The 27,724-nt window shown below is 43.6% G+C and overlaps 5 protein-coding genes across 12 annotated transcripts; 3 read left to right on the top strand and 2 right to left on the bottom strand.

Annotated features, from left to right (window-relative positions):
- Positions 1–43: 43 nt before the first annotated feature.
- Positions 44–5,073, bottom strand: LOC146300418 (uncharacterized). 2 transcript variants are annotated; one of them, XM_084702350.1, is made up of 3 exons: positions 4,813–5,073; positions 4,357–4,475; positions 44–4,261 (listed from the first exon to the last, which is right to left on the bottom strand). In XM_084702350.1, exon 3 carries the CDS (start codon positions 4,053–4,055, stop codon positions 873–875), a length of 3,183 nt encoding a protein of 1,060 aa, XP_084558476.1. In that variant the 5' UTR covers positions 4,056–4,261; positions 4,357–4,475; positions 4,813–5,073; the 3' UTR covers positions 44–872. The 2 variants fall into 2 exon arrangements, with proteins under 2 accessions (XP_084558476.1, XP_084558477.1); XM_084702351.1 differs by having other exon boundaries at positions 4,357–4,472.
- A 1,409-nt stretch (positions 5,074–6,482) lies between these two features.
- On the top strand, positions 6,483–10,816 carry LOC146300417 (uncharacterized). Of its 5 annotated transcripts, XM_084702346.1 has the most exons (5): positions 6,483–6,598; positions 6,878–6,968; positions 7,546–7,895; positions 8,049–8,471; positions 8,717–10,816. In XM_084702346.1, the coding sequence occupies exons 3-5, from the start codon at positions 7,640–7,642 to the stop codon at positions 9,664–9,666; spliced, it is 1,629 nt and encodes a 542-aa protein (XP_084558472.1). In that variant the 5' UTR covers positions 6,483–6,598; positions 6,878–6,968; positions 7,546–7,639; the 3' UTR covers positions 9,667–10,816. The 5 variants fall into 5 exon arrangements, with proteins under 5 accessions (XP_084558472.1, XP_084558475.1, XP_084558474.1 ...); XM_084702349.1 differs by having other exon boundaries at positions 6,878–7,895; positions 8,076–8,471; XM_084702348.1 differs by having other exon boundaries at positions 6,878–7,895; positions 8,073–8,471.
- A 232-nt stretch (positions 10,817–11,048) lies between these two features.
- Positions 11,049–15,511, top strand: LOC146300416 (uncharacterized). Its single transcript, XM_084702342.1, has 2 exons — positions 11,049–11,503; positions 11,768–15,511. Exons 1-2 carry the CDS (start codon positions 11,110–11,112, stop codon positions 15,271–15,273), a joined length of 3,900 nt encoding a protein of 1,299 aa, XP_084558468.1. The 5' UTR covers positions 11,049–11,109; the 3' UTR covers positions 15,274–15,511.
- A 637-nt stretch (positions 15,512–16,148) lies between these two features.
- On the top strand, positions 16,149–25,490 carry LOC146300415 (uncharacterized). 3 transcript variants are annotated; one of them, XM_084702340.1, is made up of 3 exons: positions 16,186–16,713; positions 17,985–18,572; positions 23,775–25,490. In XM_084702340.1, the coding sequence occupies exons 1-3, from the start codon at positions 16,584–16,586 to the stop codon at positions 25,052–25,054; spliced, it is 1,998 nt and encodes a 665-aa protein (XP_084558466.1). In that variant the 5' UTR covers positions 16,186–16,583; the 3' UTR covers positions 25,055–25,490. The 3 variants fall into 3 exon arrangements, with proteins under 3 accessions (XP_084558464.1, XP_084558466.1, XP_084558467.1); XM_084702338.1 differs by lacking the exon at positions 23,775–25,490 and having other exon boundaries at positions 16,149–16,713; positions 17,985–23,405; XM_084702341.1 differs by lacking the exon at positions 17,985–18,572 and having other exon boundaries at positions 16,214–16,713.
- Positions 25,491–25,599: 109 nt separating this feature from the next.
- LOC146300414 (uncharacterized) lies at positions 25,600–27,609 on the bottom strand. The gene is made up of 5 exons (XM_084702343.1): positions 27,462–27,609; positions 26,983–27,072; positions 26,715–26,771; positions 26,018–26,573; positions 25,600–25,891 (listed from the first exon to the last, which is right to left on the bottom strand). Exons 2-5 carry the CDS (start codon positions 27,020–27,022, stop codon positions 25,600–25,602), a joined length of 945 nt encoding a protein of 314 aa, XP_084558469.1. The 5' UTR covers positions 27,023–27,072; positions 27,462–27,609.
- Between the last annotated feature and the right edge of the window lie 115 nt (positions 27,610–27,724).

Here is a 27,724-nt window from a genome sequence, read left to right as displayed (position 1 = left end):
TGCCAGTTGTATATTAACAACGCTGACATCATCACACACAATATAGATCCTATTTTCCTCAGACGTTTTATTCACAAATACACAAAAATACAGAGGTCGGGTCACCACCCCGAGGTATCATTGATTGAATTGTCCACCACCTTGTTCCCTCCAGCTGTTCTTTCAGCATCTGACTGCAAAGACGGTTCCACCTCATGCACATGTTCCGTTTTTACGAAACAGAATGTAATTTACAAAATGCTTGTCAAGTACTGGATGGATAAGTCACACTTCAAGTGCCTGTTAAGGGTTTCTGTTAGAAGATTATCAATCCAGGCAACCCACAGTGTTTCCATGAAACCAACTGCCAGTTCTATTATGTAAAAAACGTTGTCATTCACATTCTGTGGGAAACTGATGGATAGCTAGCTAGACAGATGTTTGAAATTAGAAAGAAAAAGAAGGTATAAAACTCCAATTAAGTCTTCCTGTGAATGTGTCTTGTATAACTAGCAAATAATACTGAACAATAATACCACAACATGTTTTACACAATAACTGACGCTCTCCAAGATTCAAACATTGAGAAGTAAAAAAGACTGTTTCAATTCACAATATTTTCAGTACATAATGTTCAAATCATCATTAACGCAATCTTGTTTTCTTTAGTGATCATTGTCATTGGTGTAACATAACCTGCAATCCATGATAAAAACGAGAATACAAAAACTTAAAATCGAGCATTAAATAAGTTCTCCATACACTCCTGACATAATAAAAAAAAAAAAAAAACATTCTGTGCATTTGACCATAAAGTGTTCCTGATCACAAAGAGGCACACATGATTGACCTGGGACATTGAGGGGGAGGGTACTTCTACCGTAAGTTTTACATCACAACTCTCCCCTGGCATGCTGCAAGTAATGATCATACAGGTCTGATATGACGTAATACATCTCGCCACACTCCACACACTTAACACCAACACCTGTGGTTTCCCTTGTCCTAATGAAAGAACAACTGTTATTGTCCACTTTAGTTGTTTTTTCATACTTTCGAACTGGCTTCCCAAATATAATACTTTCTTGTTTGTGTAGTCTGGCCATTGTCTGTGCTTGTGGGCCCGGAGTGGAGCTGGTGGGAGTTAAGTCAGTTTGAAAAGGTCTGAGGCCTTGTGGGACATTGGGACTTTGGAGTAAGGAGGCCACAGTCGTCTGTGGTGACAGGGCATGAAGTGGGTCTGCGTGATTTGACAGGAAACAGGGTTGGTCAGAACTCCCAGGCAGGGAGGAGTAGTGGTAGGGATGGTGCGGTCCAGGGTGCGAGTTTGTTCCACAGCTGACCGTGTGAGGGCTAAGGGTTAAAGTTACGCCTGGTTGTGCGTCGTGGTCTTCAGTGTCTGAAGGATACTGTGTGTCACAGCCATTGTCTGAGTACTGTGAGGAGGAATGGCCAAGCTGGTGACTGAACAGCAAATCTAGAGCCTCGAAGCTTGCGTCACACTCCTCACACTGATAAGGCAGAAGCAGGGGCTGCCGTGCGAGGCTGGGGAAGGCTCTATTGGGCCTCTGCTGAATCCACCGGTACTCAGGGTGTTCCTTCATGTGCTTCTTATAGGACCCCACGAAGCGGAACCTGCGGCCACACTGAGGACAGGAGAACCGGCCCGTCTTCTGCCGGTGGACGCTTTGATGTTGCCAGAGCTTTCTCCAGTTCTCCAGGGTCTTGCCACAGCGGCCACAGGTGTAAGTCTGGTCACGGGCGTGAGTAAGCATGTGGGCCCGGAGCCGCCCCATGTGTCTGAACAAACGCCCACAGCGTGGGCATAAGTACTTCCTGGGGTCCGATCTGTGATCCAGTCTGTTTAACGTGGATACAAAGTGGGAGAAATGATGGGAGGGTATGATGCTTGTTTGGAAGGGTAGGATAGAGGACACAACCTTTTTGGGGCGGGTCTGTGAGGTCTGGGGGCCTCTGGGTTTCAGTGGCCGCAAGGGCTCACTTCTCTGTAATGAGGCTGATGTTGTTGGGAGTGATGTGGGATACGGTGCTGACTGACGGAGGAAAGGTGAAGGAGCATCTGACTGTGTGGCTGCTGACTGATCCTTGACACTTGGAAGGGACTTTAAAGCTGTCTTTTCCTCAGAGCATGCTTGGCTATGTGCATTACACTCGGACAAATCACCAAACAGCTGATCACAGAACGAACAGCAGAAAAGCTTTGCACCAGAATGGGTTTGCAAATGGTCTGTGTACTGACTGTTTTGGGAAAACGTCTTTTTACAGACATGGCATGTGTAAGATAATGAAGGTTCTTCATGCTTGACATTGTATCTGCAGCATACATGCTTTTCTGCAATGTTAAGTTTTAAGAACTGTTTTCCACATCGATTGCAGGAATAAGGCTTCACAGCCAAGTGTTTCTCCATATGAGTGCGTAGGATATGGCGCCGAGTAAAGCCTTTCCCACAGACTTGACAGATGAATGGCTTTTCCCCAGTGTGGACACGTAAATGAACCGTAAGTGCAGAAATGAAGCGAAATACTTTCCCACAGTATGTACAAGGGTAGGCCTTGTTATTTGAAGAATCTCTGACCCTTTGAGTGACATCCCTTTGAATATGCTTCCTGTTCCTAGTCTTTGAATCCTGGGCCTCGTGAATCTTGCAGTGAACATGCAACTCTTTTGCACTTGCTATCTTGATGTCACAATGCGGACACTGGAGGCTGCACTTGGAGCTCCTCTTATGTGTGTTAAAGTTAGAGAGCTGAGCAAAGTCTTTGCCACAATCAGAACACTTGTAAGGCTTTTCCCCTGTATGAGTACGTTTGTGAATAATATACAGGGATTGGAATTGAAAAGTGCGACCACAGACCTCACATTCCACACGCTTTGAAGGGTCGCCCCGTCGCCGCTGAGTCTTGCGATAACAATTTTTGAGTCTGTTTATGGCTTCTTCCTCCAGTCCGTATTCTGTCCTTGAGATCTTACTTTGGAGATCGCCTCTGTCATCCCACCAAGACCTTTTTTTCTTGCGGGGCTTTTTACCAATGTGAGTGCTCTGAAGTATTTTCGTGTGTTCTTGCATCTCCCTCAGTATTTTGACATTCCCTCTGCGTTTGTCAACTTTGGATGGCTTTTCAAATTCCGTTTGATCAAATGTACTAACAGGGAATTCCGACTTCACAGTGGTGTCTGTGTGGGATTGTAAAGAATCTGACATTGGATGATCATTGTCTAGCTCCAACTCAATTTCCTCCGTCTTCACTTTAGAGAAGACTTCACCACTCCTTGTTGACCTTATTCCATGAGAGCCTACGGCATCTGGAGACATGACAGCTTGTTGAGAATTATCATCACTGGGCAACTTGGGCCTTGTATCAATCCCGGAATTGAGTGACTTTTCAGGGTTGGTGTTGACAGAAGTTGTAGGACCACACTGCTTTGTATCCTGGGGAGTCACAGCTGCCTCATTTGAACGTAATCCTCTCAGTGCTAGTGCCACCTGCCTCATGACTGTCGACTCTGGTCTCTCTGAAATACCACTGGATACAGATACCTCAACTTCTGCAGGTCCCCTTCCTTCTGGGGTGAGATTGTGCAGTATCCCTCTCGTCCTCCTAGGTCTCCCTCCAGGGTGGACTTGTGTCACATCGTGCACACCTGAGTGAGGAGGGGACTTTGTGGATTCCTTCGCAGGCGCCCCCACACCAGGAGTACCAGAAGCTGCCGTTGCTCCCCCTATAGCTGGGTTAACAGTTTTTCTTGGTCGACCCCTCTTCCTTTTCTGTGGCACTGGGATAGAATCTGGAGGTTTAAGATCGTGAGTTGAGGAGTCACAGTCCACATCAAGTCTGTTGCACGAGTTACCATTGACAACTTTTGCACACTTTGTGTTTAAAGGAGCAACATTTGTTGTTGCAGATAATGTATCTGTATCCTTTGCTCCTTGTAAACTAGGAGGGCATGGTTCGGTTTGTAAAGGAATTTTAGATTTCTTGGGAGGGCGGCCACGTTTCCTACGTACCTGCCCCTCTACAGGCCTATCCACATGCATTTCAGAGATAGAATTCATTATATTAATAGGATCAACAACGTGGCATTTCTAATGAGAGAAGCTTGACCAAAAGTACATTTCCAGCCTTGTCAAGTTTTGTCTGGGTCTTTGTGTGATTCCTTATGTTGTGATTTTTCCTGTGCTTATTGTTAACTTCACCAGTATCTTCCTTCTAAAACATGGAGGCCGTCATCCCCCTTGATGCAGATCCTTTCTTCAGATGTCTATAAATAACAATTACACAAATTAGTCACAGATTAATAATAAGGAGTCAGATGGCTGAGCGGTGAAGGAGTCGGGCAAGTAATCAGAAGGTTACCGGATCGATTCCCCGCAGTGCCATATGACGTTGTGTCCTTGGGCAAGGCACTTCACCCTACTTGCCTCGGGGGGAATGTCCCTGTACTTACTGGAAGTCGCTCTGGATAAAAGCGTCTGCTAAATGATTAAATGTAAATGTAATAATAAAAAACACACACAGCCAACACAGGTTGAGGATTACCCTTACTATCATTTTAGAAGGACCTGCACTACAATAAATATCTTGTCAACTTTCAAGATAATGACATTTGATTAACTAATTATTCAGTAAAAGTACTACTTTCAGTGTGTAGTGTCCACGTTTTTATTCAATTGGATTTAAACCTTACAGGGTCACTGGAAACTGCTTGAGTCTGTGTAAAAATAATCTTCATTGAACACTTGACCGATTAAATAAATACAAATATTTGTTAATTATACATAATAGATATTGTGTAGTACAATTCATACTCACTTATTAGCAATTACGTGGTCATATGTTGTTAGCATTGGCTTAAGAACCTAATCGAAATGGCAGCTCACGTTTTCTAACGTAGTTCTCTAGCTAGTCTACAACCATAATGATAAACATGATTAAAATGATGAGCCACCTTTAGTAATTAAGCTTTACTCAAAACGCACGAATTAAGAACAGTTGATTAATTGCAACGTGCATATTATTTGCCGCCTGATACTCTCCTACTTATCACGATTTTAGTTCTGTTGCCGCAGAAAGAACAAGCGTCGCGTTGTTATTGTCATCATCAATAGTCGACATTCCAAAGAAAATCGTTTTCTAGTTAGGGATCCGCCGGTGTTGTGCCAAAAAGTGACAATCCGCCAAAAACGTATTGTGACTGTCTGGTCTCTAAACACTGCTGTAACCGTAGGCTATATAAACTGTGTTTAGCAGTTTTGCAGAAAGTCACTATTTTGCAATGACAGCTGCTCTTGAGCATTTAGAGATTACGGGCAACTAATTAGACTAGCTGAAAGTCAGGTGAATGAAGTAGGCCTACTTCATGGTTGTGTTGTTTGGTTGGCACATACATTATTGGTTTGTGAGATGGAGTGATTTTATAACGACACTGACTAAACACAATTTGCTTATTCTCTGGATTTTCAAAGCTTCCGCCTAACACAATCTAGCCCGGGAATTTATAACTGTATAACTCGAGACAACTATCTTAGTATGCTTGCGCCTCGTCCATTCATTTTATATAGCGGAACAAATCATCCCTTTATTACTTCTCATCGTCCGAAATGGTTGAAATGAGAAATAAAAGGTGTTGCGTGAGAGCGAGATGGTTGAGATGTGTGAGACTGGCTTAGAGTCTTTGACCAGACATAGGTTAAGTGATGTAAAAGTATCAACACTTTTAGAGTATGGTCAAAAAAGTAATATGTGTATAGACACCGAGAAACCCAAATTCTCAGTATAAGCCTAATTTGCGTCTTTTTTCCCTTTTTTTTTTTTTTTACCAGGTAGCATAGTTGAAATTAAAATAGAAATGTGAATATCCAATTAGCTTATCTTTGGTAGCATTGGTTTATGTTAAACATATCATTAACATCTGACTTCAACTAATCCAAAGCTGTCTGACTCCGCCATTTTCTAGTGAGACATTTCAGCTTTAAATATGATCTTAATTTTAGCTACGTGGCTAGAAATGCCTAGAAGTAGACCATAATGACAAGGAACACCTGTGTTCCACATCCACTGTAGATGTCTGCATGTGATCACGAGGTTTGTAATAACTGTGCCAACTGCCCACCCCACCATTGACCTATACTAATAGGGACATTATTTAGCCGAAATACTAGAAGTACAGTATCCTCCTCTCTTCACCTCTCAAGCATGTAGGTTTCAACACAGTAACTAGATTGGAAAATGAAAACGTAACACTACTTCTATAGTAGTGTTATTACGTACACTCCAAATAACCACCTGCTATTGTTATTTTTTGTAACTGTGTAGTAAGTGTAAAATAAATTGAACATCCAATATATCATATATGTCTGCGTGTAATATGTTACTCATTTTCATATCCTTGACTAAATTTCAAGGAGGCCAAAACACGCTAGTTAAGGGCACACACAGGTTTCTCCGTCTTCTGAGAAAACCTTTTTACAGGGCATTTGTGACGTCATTATCCAGCGACGCTCAACGGTTTGTGTACAATATCAAGCTTGATAGGACCAGCTGCATGCATCAAACGTGTTTTTGTTTTGTTTTGTCTCCGCCTTGTACTTATCGAAATGTGAGTAAAACTTAACATTTCTCATCAGACAGTCTAATCAAAGTTTTTCCTAGTTATAACTTACTGGTAGGATACCCTTGCCAGTTCGTTGCTACATCAGCTCCCTGGCTAATGTATGCGGAATGCGCAACCATTGCGGATGTGGTGCAGAAAAAAAGCGCATCGATGCGACAGAACATAATAGGTGTATTAAGTCTGATTTACTGGTGAATACGATGAGCTATCTCTAAAAAGATGATATAGCTAAGACGTGCACTATTGTGTATTTTTCTGTTACAGACTTTATATTCCCTTCCTTGTCGATGTTCCTTGACTGACGATTGTGGCATGAAGATTGCCGCTGGGATGCAGCATATTCGACTTTTTGATGGTCCTACAAACATTTCTACTTCTTATATATCACTGCTGATTAATCTCTCGTAAACATTTTTTTTATAAAAATGACTTGCTGGACTACTTATTAGCTTTCAGCGAATATATTCTCATATGGCAGGATGAATGTCCACCCCATTGACTCTTTCTGCTCAAATCATCTTAATGTTTAATTACTTTATATTTCACTAATCTCAGTTCCTGATCTTGTCATGAGATGATCACAAGACAATCTGCTTTAAGTGTAAACTCATGCAGTGGTGGGGTGACCAACAAAGTGGATGCCCTCCAATAGCTTTTTTCTGCAAATGTGCAATTATTACATTTAAAGTAATTTGGTGTGTATGGTGAACATACCTTTTAAGTATATCAACATCACTGGGCTTATATTTGTACAGCAGATTACTATGAACATGTGCCGTGCCCTGTGACCGCATAAAGCCAGTCAGTTAATACCTGCATGCAGATACACTACTGCAGTACCTGCAGGCTATGTATGTATTTAGCAGACACTTTAATTAAAAGCAAAACACATTACAGGAAGGGATTTGAACCTGTGATCTCTTGATCTGCAGTGAAGTGCTCTAACCACTGAGCTAAACCCTCAGACCCTGTGTGAATGGACCAGTTAACCTGCCAGGCAGTCTGTCTGTGACCTAGGCCTGACTCATGACAGAGTACTACGAGGAAGGTGGACTGCTGTATGAGCAATCACCTCCCATGCACATCAAAGTGGAGTCTCCAGAAGGACCCTTAGGAGGGGCAGTCTCAGAGGACGGCTTCCCCAGGGAGGATGAGGACTCCGATGGGAGCTGTGACCACAGCAGTGGGCTGCCTGGGGGACTTCCCTTCAATGTTGTTGTGGTGCATCCCAACATCATGGCTCCTGGCATGTCCTCAGATGACCTCCTGTCCATTGAACAAAGTAGGCTGTGTTTCATAAACAACTATATCATAGTGAAACAGTAGAAATTGATATAAGGTGGTTTTAAGCCACTGTAAAAAAACAATTTAAGAGACTTGATGAAATTATTATTTGTATGCATGTCTTTCTGTGTCTTCGTCTCTCCCTTGGTAGACAGAGGTGTCTCTTCTGCGCTAGCAGCAGGTGGTGTGGGTAAACGGAAGAGCCGTTTCAGCGGAGCCGAGCTGGAGGTGCTGGTGTCGGAAGTCACACGATGCGAGGGAGAGCTCTTCGGCCCAGCCGGTAGGCTCCGACGTCGGGAGAGAGAGCGCATTTGGGCCGACATCCTGGAGAGAGTCAACGCTGTGTCCAGAGTCCCGCGTACCCTCCGGGAGGTCAAGAAGCGCTGGGATGATTTGAAGAGACGCAACGGGGGCAGGCTGGCTGATGCCCGGCACCGCAGCTGCTACCTGCCCTCCAGCAGAGGGGCTTCGATGCTGGGCCGGTCGCAGACCAGTCCCAGGCTCCATCAGAACAGGCAAAAGCAAAGCACCAGAGGAAAGACCACTTTCCAATGCTTCACAGATTCTGACCCAGGTAAATGTATGTTATTTGTTATAAAGGTCATTGGTTTGATATTTGAACGGAATTACTTTGTCCAAACAAAACTATTGATCCATAAGTGAGGTCATTCCAAATTGGGCCTTGCCAAGTCCAAATGGACCTTTTTTAGTACTTTTTCTCAAATTCTCAGTGACCATAAATACTTCAACTTACGTTGAATATAAACAAATGACTTTACAGAATCGAAATATACATAATTATTTTCTAATCTATTCCAGCAGGAGGGGGTGAAGGGTCTGAGAAAGATGGCTTGGACAAAGAAGAGGATGTTGGTGAGCGGGAAGGGGAGACAGGAGAGGCTGATGAGGGTGCAGAGAGCAGCATGGAGGATAAACTGAGCTTAGGTCTTGGACTAGGCATAGGACCACCCCCGGCCTCGGAGCGCTGGCTGCCTCCCTCTCCTCTCTACAGTGCCCCTTTCCTTAACGGGAGCCCTCAGCCTAGTCCTCAGCCCTCCCTTGGTGCCCAGCAGGGTCCCCTAGAGGCCCCTCCTCGTGGCTCCTGGCTGGAAGATGAGCTTCGAGGGCTGGGGGACGCGGCTCTGCAGCTAGGCGACCGAGTGGAGCAGAGTCTGAGGGAATTCGGAGAAGGTTTTCGACGCGACATGAGAACACTAGTTGCCTCACAAGAAACGCTGGCGCACAGTCTACAACAAAATAATGTCCTGCTGCAAAGGCTTCTGGGAGTCCTGGAGGCACAGCAGCAGCCTCAAACACAGCAGCAACAACAACAGCCAAGGGTTCAGCAGACGCAGCCAACTCAGCAGCAGATTCCACAGCAGACTCAGGCGCAACAACAACATGGACAACAGTCACAACAACACACACAACAGTCACAACAACAAATACAACCGTCACAACAACAACACGTGCAACAGTTGCAACAACAGCTGACACAACCATCACAACAACACCCACCGCTACAACAGGCAACACAGCAGCAACCACAACCAGTACAGCAGCAGCTACAGGAGCATCAGCAACACTTTCAACAGCAAACCTCTCAACCTCATAGTAGTCAGCCAGCTTCGGCAATCCCAACGTTACCACCTCCCCCAGATATACTGGATGGTACCTTCCATCCTGACCCACCCGTCGGGGTGAAAGGAACTGTCCAACGGCCTCGGCGGGGGAGAACTGTAGATCATAGGAGAAGACGGCGGCGCTAGAGATGTGTGTGTGTGTGTATATTTTACAAATAATATCCCATTTGTTCACAACTGCAGGGTTCTTCACAGATGGCGAAATGTATTAAAAACGAAGCTATGGATTTGGATGTTTGTCTGTCCACAAAATAAATATTGGCTAAATTGCAGTGTGTCCGGTTCTACAGTCAGTGGTACAGTAGCTAATCATCAATTCAATTGGATGTTAATGGTTTAGATGCTGAAGTACAAATATATCTGCTAAACTGGGCTATGACACTAAGCCTTCTAATTAATTTGTGCTTTGGGCAAAAGCATATGTCTTTTTAAAATAAGGATTTTATTGCAGTGATTGTGCTGGGCTTATGTACTGCATGTACAGGATTTAAGTTAATGTACTGGTTGAGTTAGTACATTACAAAAAAAGCAAGTCAAATTTCCTACACATTTTAAGTACTGTACATCAATTAATGAAAAACAATTCAACTCGTTTAACACTAGTTCATGTGTAGAGGCCATCAGGGAGGTTACTCTGTGTTCTCTAGTGACTCCAGGAAAATCATGCACTTTATTGGATTCATGATTACTTCATGTAATAAGGTGCTTTTCAGTGTCCAGATGAAGAAAACAATGTAATGAATAAATCATATTAATCACTTAACCCGGCACTTACTGTCTAAATTGTATATAGACAATCGTTACATTGACATAAAGCACTTACATATATGTTTTTAAATGCTCTGCAGTCTAGGATAATCAATTACCAATCATAATTTTGCATGATTTGTGAGAAAAGATTAAACCAAATGTTTGACAGTAGACAGCATTGTACTGTAGTTTGCCATTCGGATATAATAATAACATGTCACTACCAATATTTCCCAGTATAGTTTTTAAATAGAAAATCATCTTTTGTGATGCATTTTTAATGCACATGGTTAAATGAAACTAAGATTGGTTTTAATGGATTAAATGTATTGATTGTTCTATTGGGTACTGTGCAGTGCACTCATATTGCATGCAGCTTAATGTGTAGATAGTACAATTCAAAAGGAAACTGCAAACAAACATTTATGTACCATTTTGATTTTTTTTTACTTTGTACAGTAAATAGATAAAATCTGTTCACCCAAAATGTATACCCGAATGATTAATAAAGTCAACTTTAAACAAATATTTAATATGTTCAATATGTTATTAGGGTACATTATTTCACTTTTCCCAATGTGTAAAAAACTATAATAGTATGTCATGAGATTATACCAACACACACATTAGACGTTGTTGTTGAAATGTTTATTTCAATTCTTGAAATGACCTATTTTAATAATGGTAATTTTTTTGAGAAAAGGAGAAACGAAGGCTGCATTTCTAGTGTTGAAACGGGGCCCACTACGTCACAGCACATTCGCTTTTACTGCTGCTTTGTTGACGAGGAAGAGAGCCGGGGTGCATGAGTGTTAAAACATGGCCGCTGTGCACTCACTCGAATCACAGGTTAAGCAGGGTATTTGTAGCGAGAAACTGGAAGAACCTGGGGTGATGACAGACCAGTGTGAATCTAAAAGTACATGTGAATGGGCTAACAAAAGTGAAAGCGTTGTAACTTTCGAGAATTCGTTTAATAACCGAGAATGCGGTACAAGTGGCGATGGGTTTGCAGGACAGAATGAACCTCTTAGCAATGCTACAGCTGGGGATGATGTTGTGAGAAAAGATAGTTCAGTGGTCGATCTAACATGTGATTATGAAAAGGTTAACAACATAGACTTATCCTCGAAAAAACTGCGTTTCGATTGGTCTGAAACGGAGGATGATGCGGGGGATGCACGGGAGTACCCGAAAGAGAATGGAATAGACAGTAAGTGAGCTGGGAAATCAATTATTCACAGCTAGCTTGCTAGCCAGCTATATAAAATGGAATTTAGCTACAAATAATAATATCTATTATGGGTTGCTTCTTAAAGATTGCATGTGTTAACGGTGTTTCTCAGTGCTTATATTAATGCAGTTTCTTCCACTTTACTACTACTGCAGTAGTTGTATTTTTGTTGATCATTTTGCTTAACAATTATATACGTAACAGTTAATAGAAATCGATTTTTGTTTTGTTTTGCATTCACAGTACGTAAGGTTAACGTGGAAAAAGCAGTTGAAAATGAGGATGTTTCAAAAGCAAAGGACCGCGGTAAAGACACATTAGATTCTGATGAAGAAATAAGTCCAATGGAGGTATTGTGTGATGAAGTTAATGACAGAAGAGAGGAGAAGATGGAAAATGGAAGGACAGGATTGGGAGAAGAGAAAACGGTTCAGACAAGAAAGAAAAGGCTTGTATGCAAAGAGTGTGGAAAGATATTCACACGTCGGGAGACTTTTAACCTGCACCGCCACTTCCACACCCATGAGAGTGAGCTGGCCTCTCTCACCTGCAAGGAGTGTGGCCTTAGCTTTCAGCATCGCAGCACCCTCATAAAACACCGGAGCGAACACAGAGAAAAGGAGGAGCAGGCCACAAACCAAAAACCAAGGGGGATTCAACTCATGACTTATCCGCGTGAGCGCTGTAAAGTGACCTTCTCTGCACCGGCCAAGTTGAACCAGCGTGTCTGCAACAGTGTTCCAGAGAAGCCTTACCGCTGCCCTTTGTGCCGCAAAGAGTTTTTCTTTAAGTGCTCCATGACAAAGCACATACAGTCCCATTCCCTGGATGTCGTCTTCCACTGCCAGGAATGTAACAAGGGCTTCTCGAATGGCATTGCACTGCGCTGCCACCAACGATGCCACTCTGCCCTCAAGCCCTACGAGTGTCCGGACTGTGGCATGGTATTTAGACACTACTCCGTCATGGAAGACCACCGGCGAAAGCACAAGCAGCCTATCCGGCCCCACCAGTGCCACATCTGCAGCAAGACTTTCAAGTATGGCAGCCTCTTGCACCAGCATCAATATTTACACACAGGCCAGAAGCCCTTCCGTTGCCAAGACTGTGGGAAAACGTTTGCATTCGCCCAGAACTTGAAGGCTCACTACCGCCAGCATAAACGCTGCCCTTATGCCTGCCCAATCTGTCCCCTCTCTTTCCCGGACCAGGAAAGTTTACAAACTCATGTGACCAGTCACAGTAAAGTCAAAGGGCCAGATAAGGAGAATACAAACCAAGACGCCGAGCCAAAACGCATATTTAACTGTCCCCTCTGCCCGCAAACGTATGTCAAGCCTGCAGACCTTCGTGGTCACATGCTCATCCATGAGGCTGAGTATGAGAGACTAGAGAACGGAGCCAACAAGAACTGGGAGAATGCGTACACTTGCCCCCACTGTCCTCTCACTTTCCCTGACCAGTCGAGTTTGTGCACCCACCTGTCGACCCACGGGCCTCCTCTATACGGCGTCAGGACTGTGCGGAGGGAGCTCGAGGTCATGAGAGGTATTCCACTTCAGAGTGGTGTTGCGTCAGAGAAACGGAAGGGGGAGGACATGAGTAGTAAGCCATTAAAGTGTCCAGACTGTGGCAAGGCTTTCCGTCACCGCTCAGTGTTAGAACTGCACATGCGTATTCATTCTAAGGATAAGCCTTACCAGTGTAATGTGTGTCACAAGTCCTTCAGATTTAATAATTACCTGCAGCAGCACCTCATTATCCACACAGGTGAGAAGCCATACAAGTGTCCTGATTGTGGAAAAGACTTTGCCTTTCTCCAAAACATGAGGACTCACCTAAAGCTGCATCAGCAGAAACCATTTCGGTGCACCCAGTGCCGTAAAGGCTACAGTGACGAGAGTCAGCTGCAGCGCCACATGCTGTCACACAACGGTGACAAACCCCACAAGTGCCAACTCTGCGACAAGAGTTTCGGGATAGCGTACCTATTGCGTGACCACATGAACACCCACACAGGTGAAAGACCCCATCGCTGCCAGGACTGTCACAAGTCATTTCCTTGGCTTAGTAGCCTTCTGGTGCATCAGAAAATCCACACACGTAAGCATCAGAGCCAAAGCCATCCTCACTCTTTTCCATTAGGTATTAGAATTAGAAGCAGAGGCCGTAGGGGCCCAAAATTCTGGCCCAAAATGGCGGGCGGGTCGACTATGGTTGTTCCCCCAAACTATTCTCCCTATCAAGTTCCAATGTCGAGAGGTGCTGAGTGGGAGAGAAAGTCAGCCCAGCCACAGGTAGCCAAGATGTCCACCCAGGTGGATTTACCAGGCCAGCAGCTGCAAGAGCACTGGATGCCTCAAGAGGAGCCACCGCCTGTGCAGTGGCAGGTGGAAGGCGGGCAGTTGAAGCCGGTGTCAATGCCTCAGCTACTTAGATCAGCCCAACAGCAGCCCCAACAAAGGCCGTCAGTGAGCCCGTCTCAGCCAGCCCCACAGCAGAGGAGTCCAGGATGGGCTGTCACCACCTCGTCACAACCTGGCCCAAGTTCAGCTCTCGAGCCTCGTCACCTACGAGATGGCAGAACCACAGAGTTTGCGACCAAACCCCTCACGGCAGCTTTGCCAAAGTACCCCAACTTTTCAGACCTGAGTGAGGCAGAGCGTCAGAGGCATCCACAGGCCGTGGGTTGGGGCAACACACCCACAGCTGTACAGTTAGCCCCCTCAAGCTCATCTCAGCATAGCTTTTCAGTCAACACGGGTTTACCGGACGTTGCAGCACTTTGGAGTGTGAGGCCCTCTGCGGTTGTATCAACTTCTCAGAGCTCACCAAGGAAGCTTTGTGAGGAACCTCAACGGTCACGATGGCCGGGTGTCCTGGTGTCGGCACAAAATAGTGGGAGTGAGTCATGCATGCCTCCTATAAAAGCTGACACGAGAGTATGGAATCTTGGTGCCCCTCAGGCTTTGCCACAGACAGTTAAGCAGTCAGAGATTCCTTGGAATGTACTGGAGCGCCAGACTCATTGGTCTTCAGGTTTAGCCACCTCAGCTCAAATGGGCCAAAACACAATTTTGTCAAATTCAACGCCATCATCTCCAGGGATGGTAAACATCTTGAATTCACTGGGAATTCCAAAGACTTTAAGCTCCCCTGAAAAAACAAGCCCTAGTCAAGTGCTGCAGTCACAGCAAAAGCAACTTCCCTTTGGCTGGACCAATGTACCATCGTCCACACACAAGGTTCCTCTCCCACTTCAGTATGACCTGCACCGTTATCCGCACGGGGTAGGACCAGTATGGGGTTTCCAAAACACTCCAGTTGGCCCTCAGATCCTGCATGCAGGAACAGTCAAGCCAAGGGATGGACAGCAGCAGCCAATGATCACAGGCACAGGCATCATCATAAATCAGACCTCCCCTTTTCTGTCTCCTCCACTTGCTCGGTTTCCACCTTTCGCTTTACCCACCCCTCACCCCCTTCACTCTGTAGCAGTCGGTTCCCTATCCAGACCTCCGCACCCAAACATTTTTTTTACGCCACAGGCGATCATGAGTGAGAGACCGCATATTCCACAGGCACTGCAGCTACCTCAGCTAGCCCCACAGACAGAACCTCATAAAATTGGGGGTTGTGTGCCTTTTGCTCCAGACAGGCTTCTCCAATGCATGATCTGTGGCTGTTCTCTTCCTCGGGAGCTTGATTTGCAAATGCACTACCTGCAGCACGCACAGGGAGAGATATGACAGCAAAGACTGAATTGTTGCTACTGTACAGACTAGTGTTTTGGAGGAAGACCAATCGGAAAAGTTTTCATGTAACATTGTGTATGCTGTTTTAGCCTTGATGTAATTTACCCTGGTTTCACTTTGGTTCAAAGGTTTATTTGGTTTTATTGGAAAATCATAGGTGTAATTTTTATTTGTATTTTTTACTTCATGTATTTATGTTACTTTAAGTATTTTGGTTTTATTGGATTTTGCATTCCCTACCATTATTCATACTAGACAAGTTTGAGTGTGGGTACTTGGGAATCCTGATGCATTTATGTGTATTGTACTCAAGTCTGCATGTTTCTGGTCCTTGATAATGTCCACTGTCTTGTAATTCATTAAGTCATTAAGAGAACATTTATTTTTCATACTTACAGGTTGAAAATGAATACTATTTGTGTTGAATGGCAATGATTACTGTTGACCGTTGTACCATATAAAATCTTTGATCCAAACTTGCTTTGGTCAGGTTATATCTAGGTTCAAATTGATTTAAAAAACAGGCCTGAAAGTGTTGGTCCTTTTTACTAATATTATCCACATCTGTGACAGGAGAAAACTGTCCTCAACCTCTAGCTATGGTGTCTTTAATTAAAAATATATATATACATCTTCTGTGTGCATTTTATTTTTACCTGTGTTTTTTAAAATCTGAAATTCAGCCAGAACTCATTAAAACTCTTAGTTCATGGAAAGCCAAGCTAAAATATCCTGTCCTATGTGGTTCTGATTCTTATTTTCTCCCACTTAAGGAGAAAGTTTGGGGATACGTTCTAATTCTGAAATAATTATTGTGTATCCTCGCCCACTGTAACCTACTCCACATATCTAAAAATAAGCATACTCTAATCCAGGAACTCCTGCCAGATTTTACCCATACAATCACAATGATGATGTACGGGTTAGAACTGAGTTAGTACCCTACTCGTGAAAGGAAGGAACATTCTGATATGAGACGCACCCTGCGTCGAGTATGCACGCAACAATACAGACTTTCTCATCAGTCGTTGCTAGCCATGTTGTTAGCTAGGCTAGAGAGCCTAAATAGCTAACCTGATAGATATCTAGCTTGTTTACAAGAAAATACATTGTTTAGGCAGGTGAGAGCCATTTGGAAGTAATACGTGGACGTTATTATGTGGTTTTACCATATACATGTGGACATTAAAATAAGTAGCTAAACTGAATAAATTGCCAACGCCGATACAAACGTTGTGGCCTAAACAAGACCATCACTAAATTGGTTTGGTTAAGACGAGGAGTGCCACGCTGAGGCTGCAGGGATGGACGATGTCACCGCCATCGAGATTAAACAAAACGAAATTGCGGCTGATAATTCGAACAGGGATGAACATTCCATGAAAATGGCTGAAGACTGCGGAGTTGCGGGTTCCAATGAAGATAGTACTGACTGTAAGTATAATTACGACTGGAAATGTGTCTGGTATAGAAACCTAATTTAGCTGTGTTAGCTAGGCTAGCAGTAGCACTAGCTACACGTATTCACCTCGTTGCTAGCGCGTTACCTAACGTGGTGGGTTAACTGACTGGAGTGTTTAGCGGCTAGCCTAGCTAGCTAAAAATCAAGCTAATGCATTTCAAGCTATTATCGGGTTGTATTAAGGCCTAGCACCTACTGTACATTGACAGTTGCTATAAGCAAGTTCATATACAATAACGTTAAACTACAGTGGTGGTGGATCGTCATACCTTAACGTTTACGTTAATGCACACAAGTTTGTGTGGTTGTTCACTGTGACATCGACCTAGCTTGCAGTTAAGTGTGACAAACAACAAATGCTGTGACAGCTACTATCAGCTTCACAAATATGCGTTTATTTGCTGAACGACAGCTCGCTCGAGTAGCCTGAATGCACTAGTCTCAAGTGGGAGGTGTAAATAAGGCCAAGAATGAAACAGTCATGTGAGGACAACTTTTGGATAAATATCCAATACCCTGGAAGAGTATACGTTCAAACCTTCTCACCGAGTGTGCAGTGGTCTGCCACGCAGAAGAGGTAGGCCTATACATGACTTAAGCTTTAATCCTCATATACATATGGTTGCACCACAACGCTAATTAAAATGCCAATTGAACAACAGGGAATTTGGTCTTAGCTGTGCATCTGTGGGGTCAGTGCACTCTACCGAAAATACCACACCATCCATGCACAAGGCTGCGTTTTGCAACATGTAGCCTAGATGAAGGTATGTTTATCTTAAAACATTGCACTGCAAGTAACAACATTGTTTATCAGAATTACACTGACAATTCCAGGATGTTGGGCCATAGTTAGCCAAATATAATTTACAATACATTTCTACGTCTACTAATTTTCACTAGGTTTGAATGGGAGTAGAATACAATGTTGATATTGGTTGATGATAATTTGTCCATGAGATATTGGAGAGGCTTTTTTAATACATATGTAATGGAGTGCAGAAAAATGAAGGTGATGTCTCTTTAAAGTTGGTAATTATGATTTGTCATCATAAATAGATAGCCAATGGGTAAACAAAATCAGTCATCTGTGTTAAACAGTCAAACACAACAATTGTTCTGATCACTTTTATCCTCTGTACTGAAACTACCATTTAAATAAAGTATGATGTGTTTTTTTGTTTCTTTTTTTTTGGGCAACAGGAGTCGACCTGACCTCCTATTTTCCCCTTTCTCTTTCTAGGGGATGGGCTTTTCCGCTGTCTTCATTGTGGAGAAGTCTTTGAGGAGGAAGCAGTCTACCTGGAGCATCAACATTTGCATCCCCATGACAGCCCTATAGTCTGTCCGGACACTGTTTCCCATTTAGATGGCTTGCTTGTCTCAAAGGATGACGACCAACAGACATTATGTTGTTCCCTGTGTGGTCGCGTATTTTTAGATTCAAGGGGTTTCTACTCTCACATGATGAAGCATCGTACTCAACGTTCCAAGGGTGACTCTGTCACTCCAGAGCAAAGCTCGACGGTGACTAAGCAAAACATCTATAAATGTCAGGACTGTGGTAAATCCTATGCTGCAATTGGCCATTTCCTTAACCATCAGCGCTCACACAAGCAAGCCTCTAAATCTGTACTCCATCTGCTGGCACACCTGAAAAAGAAGGCCTTTCAATGTCCCACCTGTGGTCGCGGTTATTCCCGTGCGTCGGCTCTCGACGCTCACCGCCGTTGCCATGAGGTGAAACTGATCAAGTCTCGCAACAGGGGTGGAGAGAAGAGAACGCCCACCAGTGGGACCGTGGTAGAAAGTGAAGACAAAGACGAACCAGGTCAGTCAGACAATACACACAATCTTTATGAATGCCCATGCGGCAAAACCTTTATTGCCCCGTCAGGTCTGAGGACTCATCAACGGTTCAGTCATAATGATAAATGTACCCCCCCAAATAAAAAAAAAGAACCAAAGAGGCAGTTCCACTGCAGTGAGTGTGAAAAGACCTACAGTAGCCGCGTCGCCCTAGTTAGCCATCAGCGTTGGCACAACAACCGTTCACGCAACGCAGGCAAAAAATTCCCATGTGAGGAGTGTGGAAAAGTGTTCATGACTCTGACATTTTACTACAAGCACCAGCGTTTGGCACATAGTGAAGAACAGACCCCAGCAAAGTCATTCCTTCATCAGGTTTGCCAGCTTCAGAAGAAGGCGTTTGAGTGTCAGGATTGTGGGCTTAGGTTTTCCAGGGCCTCTGCTCTCCAGTCTCATCAACTTTGTCACAATGACGTCTTCAGGGAGACTGAAACGTTATCCACAAAGCCAACCTCCCCACTACCTCAACGTGAGCTTTTATTACGCAAAAAGGAAGAAACCGATCACATGGTCACTTCACAGGACACCATTCACAGCCCTGTAACTGAGAGAGATGACATGTATGTCAATGAAACTGATGAGGACATGGAATATTACGATACTGGGGATTTCAATGTAGAAGTGATCAGTATAAGTGCATCTGATGGTTCAGTCGAGGATGAAGATGAGACCCTTGAAGACCTGAATCCTGATCTTGAATTACTGTGTGAATCAGACCAGGAAGGGAAAGATGAGATGGAGACTGGCTTTTGCCAGACAGATATGTCCACAATGGCACATCAGTCCAAAGAGGGCATTGATTTTAAAATTGTCCAGATTGACTTTGAATCATTTCAGGACCACAGAGTAGACGACCAAGATGAGCAGGGGGATAAGATCTCATTTAATGTGGAAAATTATAAAGAGAAGAATCCCATCCAGCCTATGGCTGTTAAAATGTTCATTTGTGACATATGTGGGCATGAAACAAAACATCAGGCAACACACTACAATCATGTGAGAAAACATGAAGATCGAAAACCCTATAAGAATGTATTGTACCAGCTTGCAGGACTGGAGAAAAACACCTTCAAATGTGAAGAGTGTGGGAAATGTTTCTCTCGCTTGTCTGCCCTACACTCTCATCAACAACACCATCCGAAAACCAAACGTCACCAGTGCCCCGATTGTAAAATGTCTTATACGCATTCAAGTGGATTGTACACCCACCGTAAAAGCTGTCAGGCTAAACTGGAAACCCAGGATAACTCTTCTGAAGCAAAAAAGGAAGTGTTCAACCCAAAGAAGACTCTCTTAGGCCCAAAGGTTTATCATTGTGAACAGTGTGGAAAGGGGTTCTGGTCTTTAGGTGCCTATTCCCACCACAAGCAGCAACAAACTCAGTGTGCTGATTTGAAGGAGAGGAGGGTTCCGTCAACTCCATCCCTGCATCCTGTCAATGGTCGTCCACGTGTTCAAGTTGCCTGTCCTGTGTGTGGAAGGAAGTTTCGTCATCGAGGGATAATGAAATCTCACATGCGGAAACACGAAAACGGAAATCACACATGTGAGCTTTGTGGCAGGTCTTTTCGTGTCTTCTCCAGCCTTCTCAGGCATCAAGTCGTGCATTATGACAAACTCCTTCCTCCTCCCATCAAGTCCTTTCAACATCAAGTAGAACAAGTGAAGAAGAACACATACAGCTGCCCAGACTGTGGAAAACTCTTCTCTCGTGCTAAGGCACTCCAGTTCCATATGAAAAGTCATGGTTATGAGACGAGTTACTCCCCCTCATCACCCAAGTCGGCTCTCGAGATAGGAGAGCTACAATGCTCAACATGCCATGCCCATTTCAGCAAAAAGTCTTTACTGCAATCACACCAGAAGCTGTGCAGAAAGAAGGAACTTAATCTGAGCCGGGCTATTGATACCATTCTTCCTTCGTCCTCGCCTAAAAATACTTCCAAGGACAAGACCCTGAAATGCCCCACCTGTTTGTCTTCTTTCAACAGTATTCTCTCATTGCAATATCACCGTAAACAATGCAGCAGGCAGTACAAGAAGGCAAGTGATGAGGGCATGGATGAGAAGCAGCAAGGGGTTCAAAAGGAGCCTCATGATGATGATGATGATGGAAATGATAAACTTGTGAACGTTAAGGAAAAAATTAAGCCCCAACATTTAGAGAAATCTGCCTCATCCAACATATCTGATTTGAAATACAAATGTAAAGACTGTGAAAGAAGCTTTGCAGTTGTAGGAGCGTTGAATTTCCACAAGAGAATTCATCTCAAGGGTCACAAGTCTAAATCAAAGATAAAGTTGCAATCGTACGCTGTCCATAAGAAACTTAACCAAGGGGAACAATCAAAAGGACAGTTTGTCTGTTCCGAATGTGGTAGGCGCTTTGTTTCCAATGCAGCCCTTGGCACTCACAAAAGATGGCACACGGATAAGAAGTTTGCCGGGTCACTGGTTAAAGATGAAACAACAAATTCAGTCGGACACAAAACACTTGATGATGGCCCATTTCATTGCAACAAGTGTGGAAAGGGATTCTTCTACCTGTGTGTGCTTCGTCGTCACCAGATATACTACCCCCCATGTCAAACCAAAGGAAAACCAGAGCCAGAAGCTGACGTGAGTGTAGAAGGCAACAGTAAGACCTCCTTTTCTGAATTTGCATGCCCAGAATGTAACAAAACATTTGTGCGAGGCTCACTTTTAGCTGCTCACTATGAAAGTGAGCATAGTTTATCCTCTGACCATGCAGATCTTCAAGGACACCACTCTCAAGGCAGGTCAAAAAAGCAGGTCCCAAAGCAACCAGCTGAGAAACCCATCAAATCTGAGGATACTCCATCCCAAATACTCAGAGCGAAAGCTCACCAATGTCCTCATTGCGACCAAAGCTTCATGAAGATACGAGGTTTGCGTGCCCACAAATGGCAAGCCCACTCTAAGCGCTTGAGGAACAGGAAGCGTCCTTTGGAGTCCACACACATTGTTTCTGAAAGAAAAAATGTACATGCCAAGAATACTGACATGGAGGTGGTCACAAGTGGCAACACAGTTGTAACGCCCAAACAAGTTTCTGCCAAGAAAAGAAAAGTTGGAGGCAAAAGAAGAAGGAGGGGTAGGGCCAGTCTCCCACCTCTAAAATCGATCCCATGCCTGGATTGTGGAAAGCGGTACAGCTCGACCGGGGCACTCTATAATCACAGGAAGACGTGTCTAGTGCTCAAGCAGGATATAAAGCCAGTGAAGACTGTGACTGAGGACCACTCACCACCGTCTCGCTTGCCCGAGCCCACTGTCAAATGCCTCTTTAAGTGTCACAAGTGTGGCAAAGCATTCCCAACTGAAGAGCAACTAGGTGCTCATAAAGACCTGGCCAAGAGCCGACCGTTCTGTTGTGCCCTCTGCTGTCGTGGCTATTGGACAGAGACCCAGCTACAACAGCATCTTGCCTGGCATGATGAGGTTCGCCGACGCCTCCCAACTGAGCTTCGATACCGACTTAGCACCACTATGACATCAGGCCCCTCCCAGCTAAGCAGCCCGCTCAATGATAAGAAGCCTTCCCTCAAACAATCTCCTATGCAGATACCTGTCCCCCGGTCACAGAATAGCCATAAGTGCCAGCACTGTGGCAAAGCTTTCCTCTCACCAGCTGCACTGCACAACCATGAAGCTCAGCACAATAGCAATGACTCCTACCATTGCTCCCTATGTCCCAGGACCTTCAGTGAGATCAGGGATCTCATAGACCATCACCAGGAATGTATGGGTGATGACAAAGGGCAGATGGATGCCCATGCTGCTGTCTCTTTAAGAGACACAGATGGCCTTACTTGTCTTGAATGTGGAATTTCTTTCAGTCAAGAAATTGAGTTGCATCATCATTATATTGAGCATGCTCGTGGGACCTATTAGAAAAGGCAGACTTCCAGGAAATGACAGACATTTTGGGTAAAGTAATATTCTGGTGGATTTGAATATTCCATACAGATGATCAAATTCTGGGTTTATTGCTACAAATATTACCCTGTACTTAGCTCAGACCTTAAGCCCCATCACGTACTCTCAAACACTGGACTAATGAATATGTAATATAAATTCTGACTTGATAGGTGTCCTCTTAGTGTGCAAATACATAGATTATGATGAAGGATCATTAAGCATACTAACACTTGACTAGTTTTTTAAATGGCGCTTTATTCTTTATGCTGAGATTCTATTACCTCTTAAAGTAAAGTCGTTTGTTTTTGAGAGAAACAAACCTGTTTGGAGTTAGCTTGACTGAGTATGCAATAGGGGAAAGTTCAAAGATTCCCAGTTTCAATAGTACTTGACTTTTTTGTAAATAATTCAAGGTGTGGCTTCAACCCATATAGCCTATGTAATTAAATAGTTGGTTATAGTTGTGTTATTACTACTTCTTTGCCTTCGTTTTCTTTTGTGTAGTATTGAAACTAAAATTGTACCTATGTTGATAAGATGTAACGTTTTCATGATGTCACTACCGAGTCTTACTTTCGATGTTATTTCGCTAAAAGCGTTCGATGGGCATCCCATCCAGCATTAATATAGCATTAGTTTATGTATTTGTGTTACTGTAGGTTGCTACCTGTACTGTTTGTTCAGATTAAATCAGTAAATTTTAATGTTGTTTTATTTCCCCGTCTTCAATATGAACATATTTTGATTAGTAATCACACGATATTGGCCTAATCCTTTTCTATACATAATGTCACATTATTAACACATTTTGCCGGAATGAAAAAAACATCCTTAAGTAAATAACTTAACTGAAGTTATTTGTGCCTCTGTGTTTTTATTGTGTTAAGTCATTTATTGGTTGAAAGGGTTTTTGGTTGTAGGGTTTTTGAGGGGACAGTGTTTGAAGCTGGGTGTGTTGGTCCCATCAGTGAAGAGAACAACCACAGCTCTGTAAGTTTGGGTTTTCTGTTGCAACATTAGTCTACTATCAGTAGAGGGTGCTGAAGTGTGTTCTGTAAGATGCTAATGTTGCATGATAAGTATCTACACCTCATACAGTAAACCATTTAGGTGACCAATATCCAAAATGAGTGCCTTGCACAATACAGGATAAGGAAAAGTTCTGTTCTTTTATGTTTGGAACTGGAGTAATGTGTAATGTTCTGTATTTTCTCTTCTCCAGTGAACCTGAGCAGCATGAGGTGTCATGACTGCGGTGAGCAGTTTACCCGCTGGGAGACCTTCAAGACTCACCTGCGCATGCATGTCCTGGAGGAGGAGGAGAGCAGACGGCCGATCACAAAAAGACCAGGGAAAGCCAAATCTCAGAGTGACATGGAAGAGCCTGTTCCGGAGAAGGAACAGGAAGCTTCTTCCCTGGAAGGGGATGCCGAGCAACCCTCAGAGTGCAGTGACGTAGACGTCGATGGTATTGAAAATGAAGAGGACTGTTTGGAAAGTCCCTGGAAAGTGAGACCATCAGGGATTGTAAAGGTCCATCCGGTGTTTACCATGGAAGGACGGGACAACCAATCAGTATTCACCAGCTCCCGCAAGGTTTACGCTTGTTCCATCTGTGGGAAGGTGTACTCCTACCTGGAGTCATTTAGAAACCACCAGACCATGCATGAACAGCAATCCTCAAGAAACCACGATCATAAATGTCCATACTGTGGAAAATCTTTTGTTCGTCCATCACTCCTGCTGGCCCATCTGAAAGTGCACAAGCCACCCAAACAAGGTGATGACCCCATACCCAATTGTGGCCTGTGTAAGAAAGAATTTAGCTCCCAGCAGACATGGCTGGTCCATCTTGAACTCCACAAGAAGAAGCCATACTGGTGCCTCTCCTGTTCGAAAGGCTTTAGGGATGAGCGCTTGCTGAACAAACACCTGCAAGGCCATGACCTTAAGCGTCACAGGTGTGACATATGCTTCAAAAGCTTCCGTGTGCCCGCAGAGCTGCGTTCCCACTATAACACACACACTGGTGCAAAACCTTACAAATGTCCGTTATGCAAGAAGAGGTTCTCCCAACTTGGCAACCTTATCACACATCGGAAGAGGCACGTTCACGTTGGATCCACCAAAACGCCTCTGGGGAGCAACAGTATAAACAAAAAGAAAAAAGTATCTAAATTGACGAAGCTGATTTTCAGTGGGGTGTCTAAATCACCAAACAATGTGGGAGAGGAGGAGGATGGGAGCGAAAACGATGCCTCTGTACAGTCATGGTTAGCAGAATACAGCTCTGACGAATCTGGGTCGAAGTCTGCAAAATGTTCTGAAAACGGGTCTAATTGTTCTAAAGAGGAAGCGACAACAATGTTGTCAGAGAAGTCAAACATCGATTGCGAACAGAAGGACTGGGAGTGTTTTGAATGCAGCATGGCGTTTGATCTGGAAGAACAATTACACCAGCACTATATGAAGCACGCCAGGGGAGAAGTGCCAGTTTATTAACTGTTGTGTGAGAAGCAGTTTGGAGCGCAGATATTCTTCTGCCACACTCTTGAATGTGAGATTAGGTTAAATTCATAGTTGTTTTTGTTTTTTTACTGTAGCAATGCCAATTAATTCTAGGTTGAATTATCTTATATTTTCAGTTAGTGGAATACTGTGAAAAGTTGTTTTGTAGTATTCATTTTAGTTGTTATTTCAACAAAAGATTAAGTCATATTCTAGATACAGTTTTGGTTTCCTATATCATTTTGTGTAGTGTGCTTTGAGAGACACATATAATTTTTCTATCAGCATGTTAATCTACAGCATATCTGTTGCTTAACTTTGTGATCCCTAATCTTAAATATTTTACTGCTGTTAGCCTTCTTTCTTTCTGCTTTCTTTCTATTGTATTTTTTTGTCATTTGTAAAATAAAAGGAATTCATTTGAAGCCGTTATTGCAGTTTGTTTATATGATTTGCATTGTCATAGATTTTTTCATGCTTACAAATTAAAACCACACCATTCTTATAGTCGACTTTCCATTGTTGATGTAATAAAGTAACTAAACTCCCTTTGATTTGGCAGTGCAGATTTTAGTTTTTGTGTCACCGCTGGAGTGGTGGGAAGATTCTGTCTGAGGGAGTAGGTTGCTGGAGTCCGAGTTCTGGGAGTCAGAGGCCGGATTGTGTCTCTGCGGGAAGACCACGTTGACCAGGGGCGAGACATCTTTAGTCTCTGTCTCCTCGCTTTTCCTCCAGGCACTGCAGTTGTTCTGGTTACTGTGTTGGCGGAGTAAGATTTTGCTGCCAAAGTATTTCCCACAAGAAGTACATTGCACGTGTTGAGGGTTGCACCTAAATGGAGTAGAAACAAATACACAATGCAAAATCTCTGGACAAATCTCCACAGTAGTCAAACTACAATAAACACATGGCCTACAACAGAAAAATCCATAATCTTTGTTATCAAACAGGTTTTACCTGTGTTTCTGGAGCGTGCCAGGTGAACGGAAATTACGACAGCAAGCTTGGCACACAAGAGATTGTATGCAGCTGGTGTATGGTTTCCTTGTTTTACGAATACTACTACTATTGGTTGTCGGAGCAGGACCAGGGTTGGAAGAGGTAGCGCCAATTAGGTTGCAAGGACGAGATACTAAGTGGGCATAAGCCTGGTGCTGGGCAAGCTTAAGTCCTCCATGGAATGTCCGGGGGCACATGTTGCAGCGGTGTTTGTGTCTAGCTTTAATGTGATGATGCAGCAGGTAAGATGCTGTAAATGTGAGTTTACAGAACCGACATGGATGTAGGATCTGAATTTCCTGGTCAGACCCATGTAGCTGTGAGGGTAGAGATGACGTCTGGAAGCAGGGAGTTTTCTCCAATGTTAAATAGTGATTAACGGGGATGGTTGCTGGGCATCTGTCTGCTTGCTGAAGAGAGACAGAGTAGGAGGATACAGGAGAATTGGGGCTCTGCGGTTGCAACTTTGAGCCAGTGGGCTCATTCTCTCGTGAGGCTGGGCGTGAGTTAGGATCTGGAATGTCAGAAGAAGGGGAAACCGTCAACATTTCCTGGACAGACTCAGACGTTGCATGGCTCACTGGTTACATTTTGAGGGAAATCTGGAGATTTTGCTATTTTAAGACAGAATCCGTAATTGCAGGGCAAGGGGTACCTCTCGGTGGGCTCTTTCTTGCCATCCAGCCACAGTACTGGCAAAAGATCATTGGATCTAGGGCCAAAGACACAGAATGTACTGATGAGCAGAAGGAAGCAGCATATCCTGTTGACCAAATTCGTTAATAAATATTTGTATAAGATGTATTCATCATGTAGTCATAATTTACAACCCTGAAATTAGGATACCCTGTTTTGGAGATTGAGAGGGGATAGCTGCATTACAAACTTGAGTGGTGATGGGATGTTTTATGTTCAATACATACAATGTTCTAGGCTTTTGGGGGGTCTACTTGGAACCGACATTCCTTGATGTGGCCCAAGTATCCAGTATTTAGGTAAGATTATAGTTGAAGCTATGCAAAATAAAAATGTAAAATGCAAATCAGACAAAATGCACATCTCAAAACCTCACATTGTTTTTGCTATTGTATTTGCATAGAACCCTAGAGCTACATCATACAGTACAATGAATTAGCCTAGATCTGACGGTTTGGTACTTCTGTATTTAACCGAAAACTCCAGCCCTTGCCAAGTCAATTCCAAAACACGAGTGGTGTAGGATACTTATTTGACTCATACTGTACTGTTAGTGTGTACATTAATAATGCATACGACCGTCGCATATAAGTATTCGCTTTTGCTCTGCAAGCAATAGCAGCAAAACAGATTGACGTAGCTCTAATTACGACACAGTAAAGATCTAGTTGTGTCCAAATATTACTGCCAAATTTGACTACTGTACCTGCAGGTGAGCGATTTAATTAGTTAATATGAGAAAGCGTGCACGCCATGGCCTCAAATTAGGTTGACGAGCGGGCAGTAGTATAAAGAATATTCCTTTGTCAACATGTTAGCATTTTAATTTAAATAGTTTGTATTTGTAGTTGCTAGGCGTTATTTTGCAATTCGACATACATTTGAAAGCTTCGTGTAATTTCGCGGTAACGCCGTGTTTAGAATGTCTTAATGGTTTATGATCATAATGCTGAAACAGACATCACTCTA

Source organism: Hypomesus nipponensis, chromosome 2 (genome assembly GCF_054491055.1).
Source record: "Hypomesus nipponensis isolate SF chromosome 2, ASM5449105v1, whole genome shotgun sequence".
NCBI lineage: Eukaryota > Metazoa > Chordata > Actinopteri > Osmeriformes > Osmeridae > Hypomesus > Hypomesus nipponensis.
The sequence above is the reverse complement of the archived record's forward strand: the minus strand, read 5'-3'. Positions and strand labels throughout refer to the sequence as shown.

What these genes read in the sequence shown, in the direction of transcription:
- LOC146300414 (XM_084702343.1), bottom strand. Translation starts at nt 27,022, where the DNA reads ATGTCGGTTCCAAGTAGACCCCCCAAAAGCCTAGAACATT. An exon ending in AAGAAAGAGCCCACCGAGAG is followed by an intron (nt 26,574 to 26,714) that starts GTACCCCTTGCC and finishes CTGACATTCCAG; the next exon opens with ATCCTAACTCACGCCCAGCC. An exon ending in GGCACGCTCCAGAAACACAG is followed by an intron (nt 25,892 to 26,017) that starts GTAAAACCTGTT and finishes TACTCCATTTAG; the next exon opens with GTGCAACCCTCAACACGTGC.
- LOC146300418 (XM_084702350.1), bottom strand. Translation starts at nt 4,055, where the DNA reads ATGAATTCTATCTCTGAAATGCATGTGGATAGGCCTGTAGAGGGGCAG.
- LOC146300417 (XM_084702346.1), top strand. Translation starts at nt 7,640, where the DNA reads ATGACAGAGTACTACGAGGAAGGTGGACTGCTGTATGAGCAATCACCT. An exon ending in CCTCCTGTCCATTGAACAAA is followed by an intron (nt 7,896 to 8,048) that starts GTAGGCTGTGTT and finishes CTCCCTTGGTAG; the next exon opens with ACAGAGGTGTCTCTTCTGCG. An exon ending in CTTCACAGATTCTGACCCAG is followed by an intron (nt 8,472 to 8,716) that starts GTAAATGTATGT and finishes AATCTATTCCAG; the next exon opens with CAGGAGGGGGTGAAGGGTCT.
- LOC146300415 (XM_084702338.1), top strand. Translation starts at nt 16,584, where the DNA reads ATGGACGATGTCACCGCCATCGAGATTAAACAAAACGAAATTGCGGCT. An exon ending in CAATGAAGATAGTACTGACT is followed by an intron (nt 16,714 to 17,984) that starts GTAAGTATAATT and finishes TTCTCTTTCTAG; the next exon opens with GGGATGGGCTTTTCCGCTGT.
- LOC146300416 (XM_084702342.1), top strand. Translation starts at nt 11,110, where the DNA reads ATGGCCGCTGTGCACTCACTCGAATCACAGGTTAAGCAGGGTATTTGT. An exon ending in GAAAGAGAATGGAATAGACA is followed by an intron (nt 11,504 to 11,767) that starts GTAAGTGAGCTG and finishes TTGCATTCACAG; the next exon opens with TACGTAAGGTTAACGTGGAA.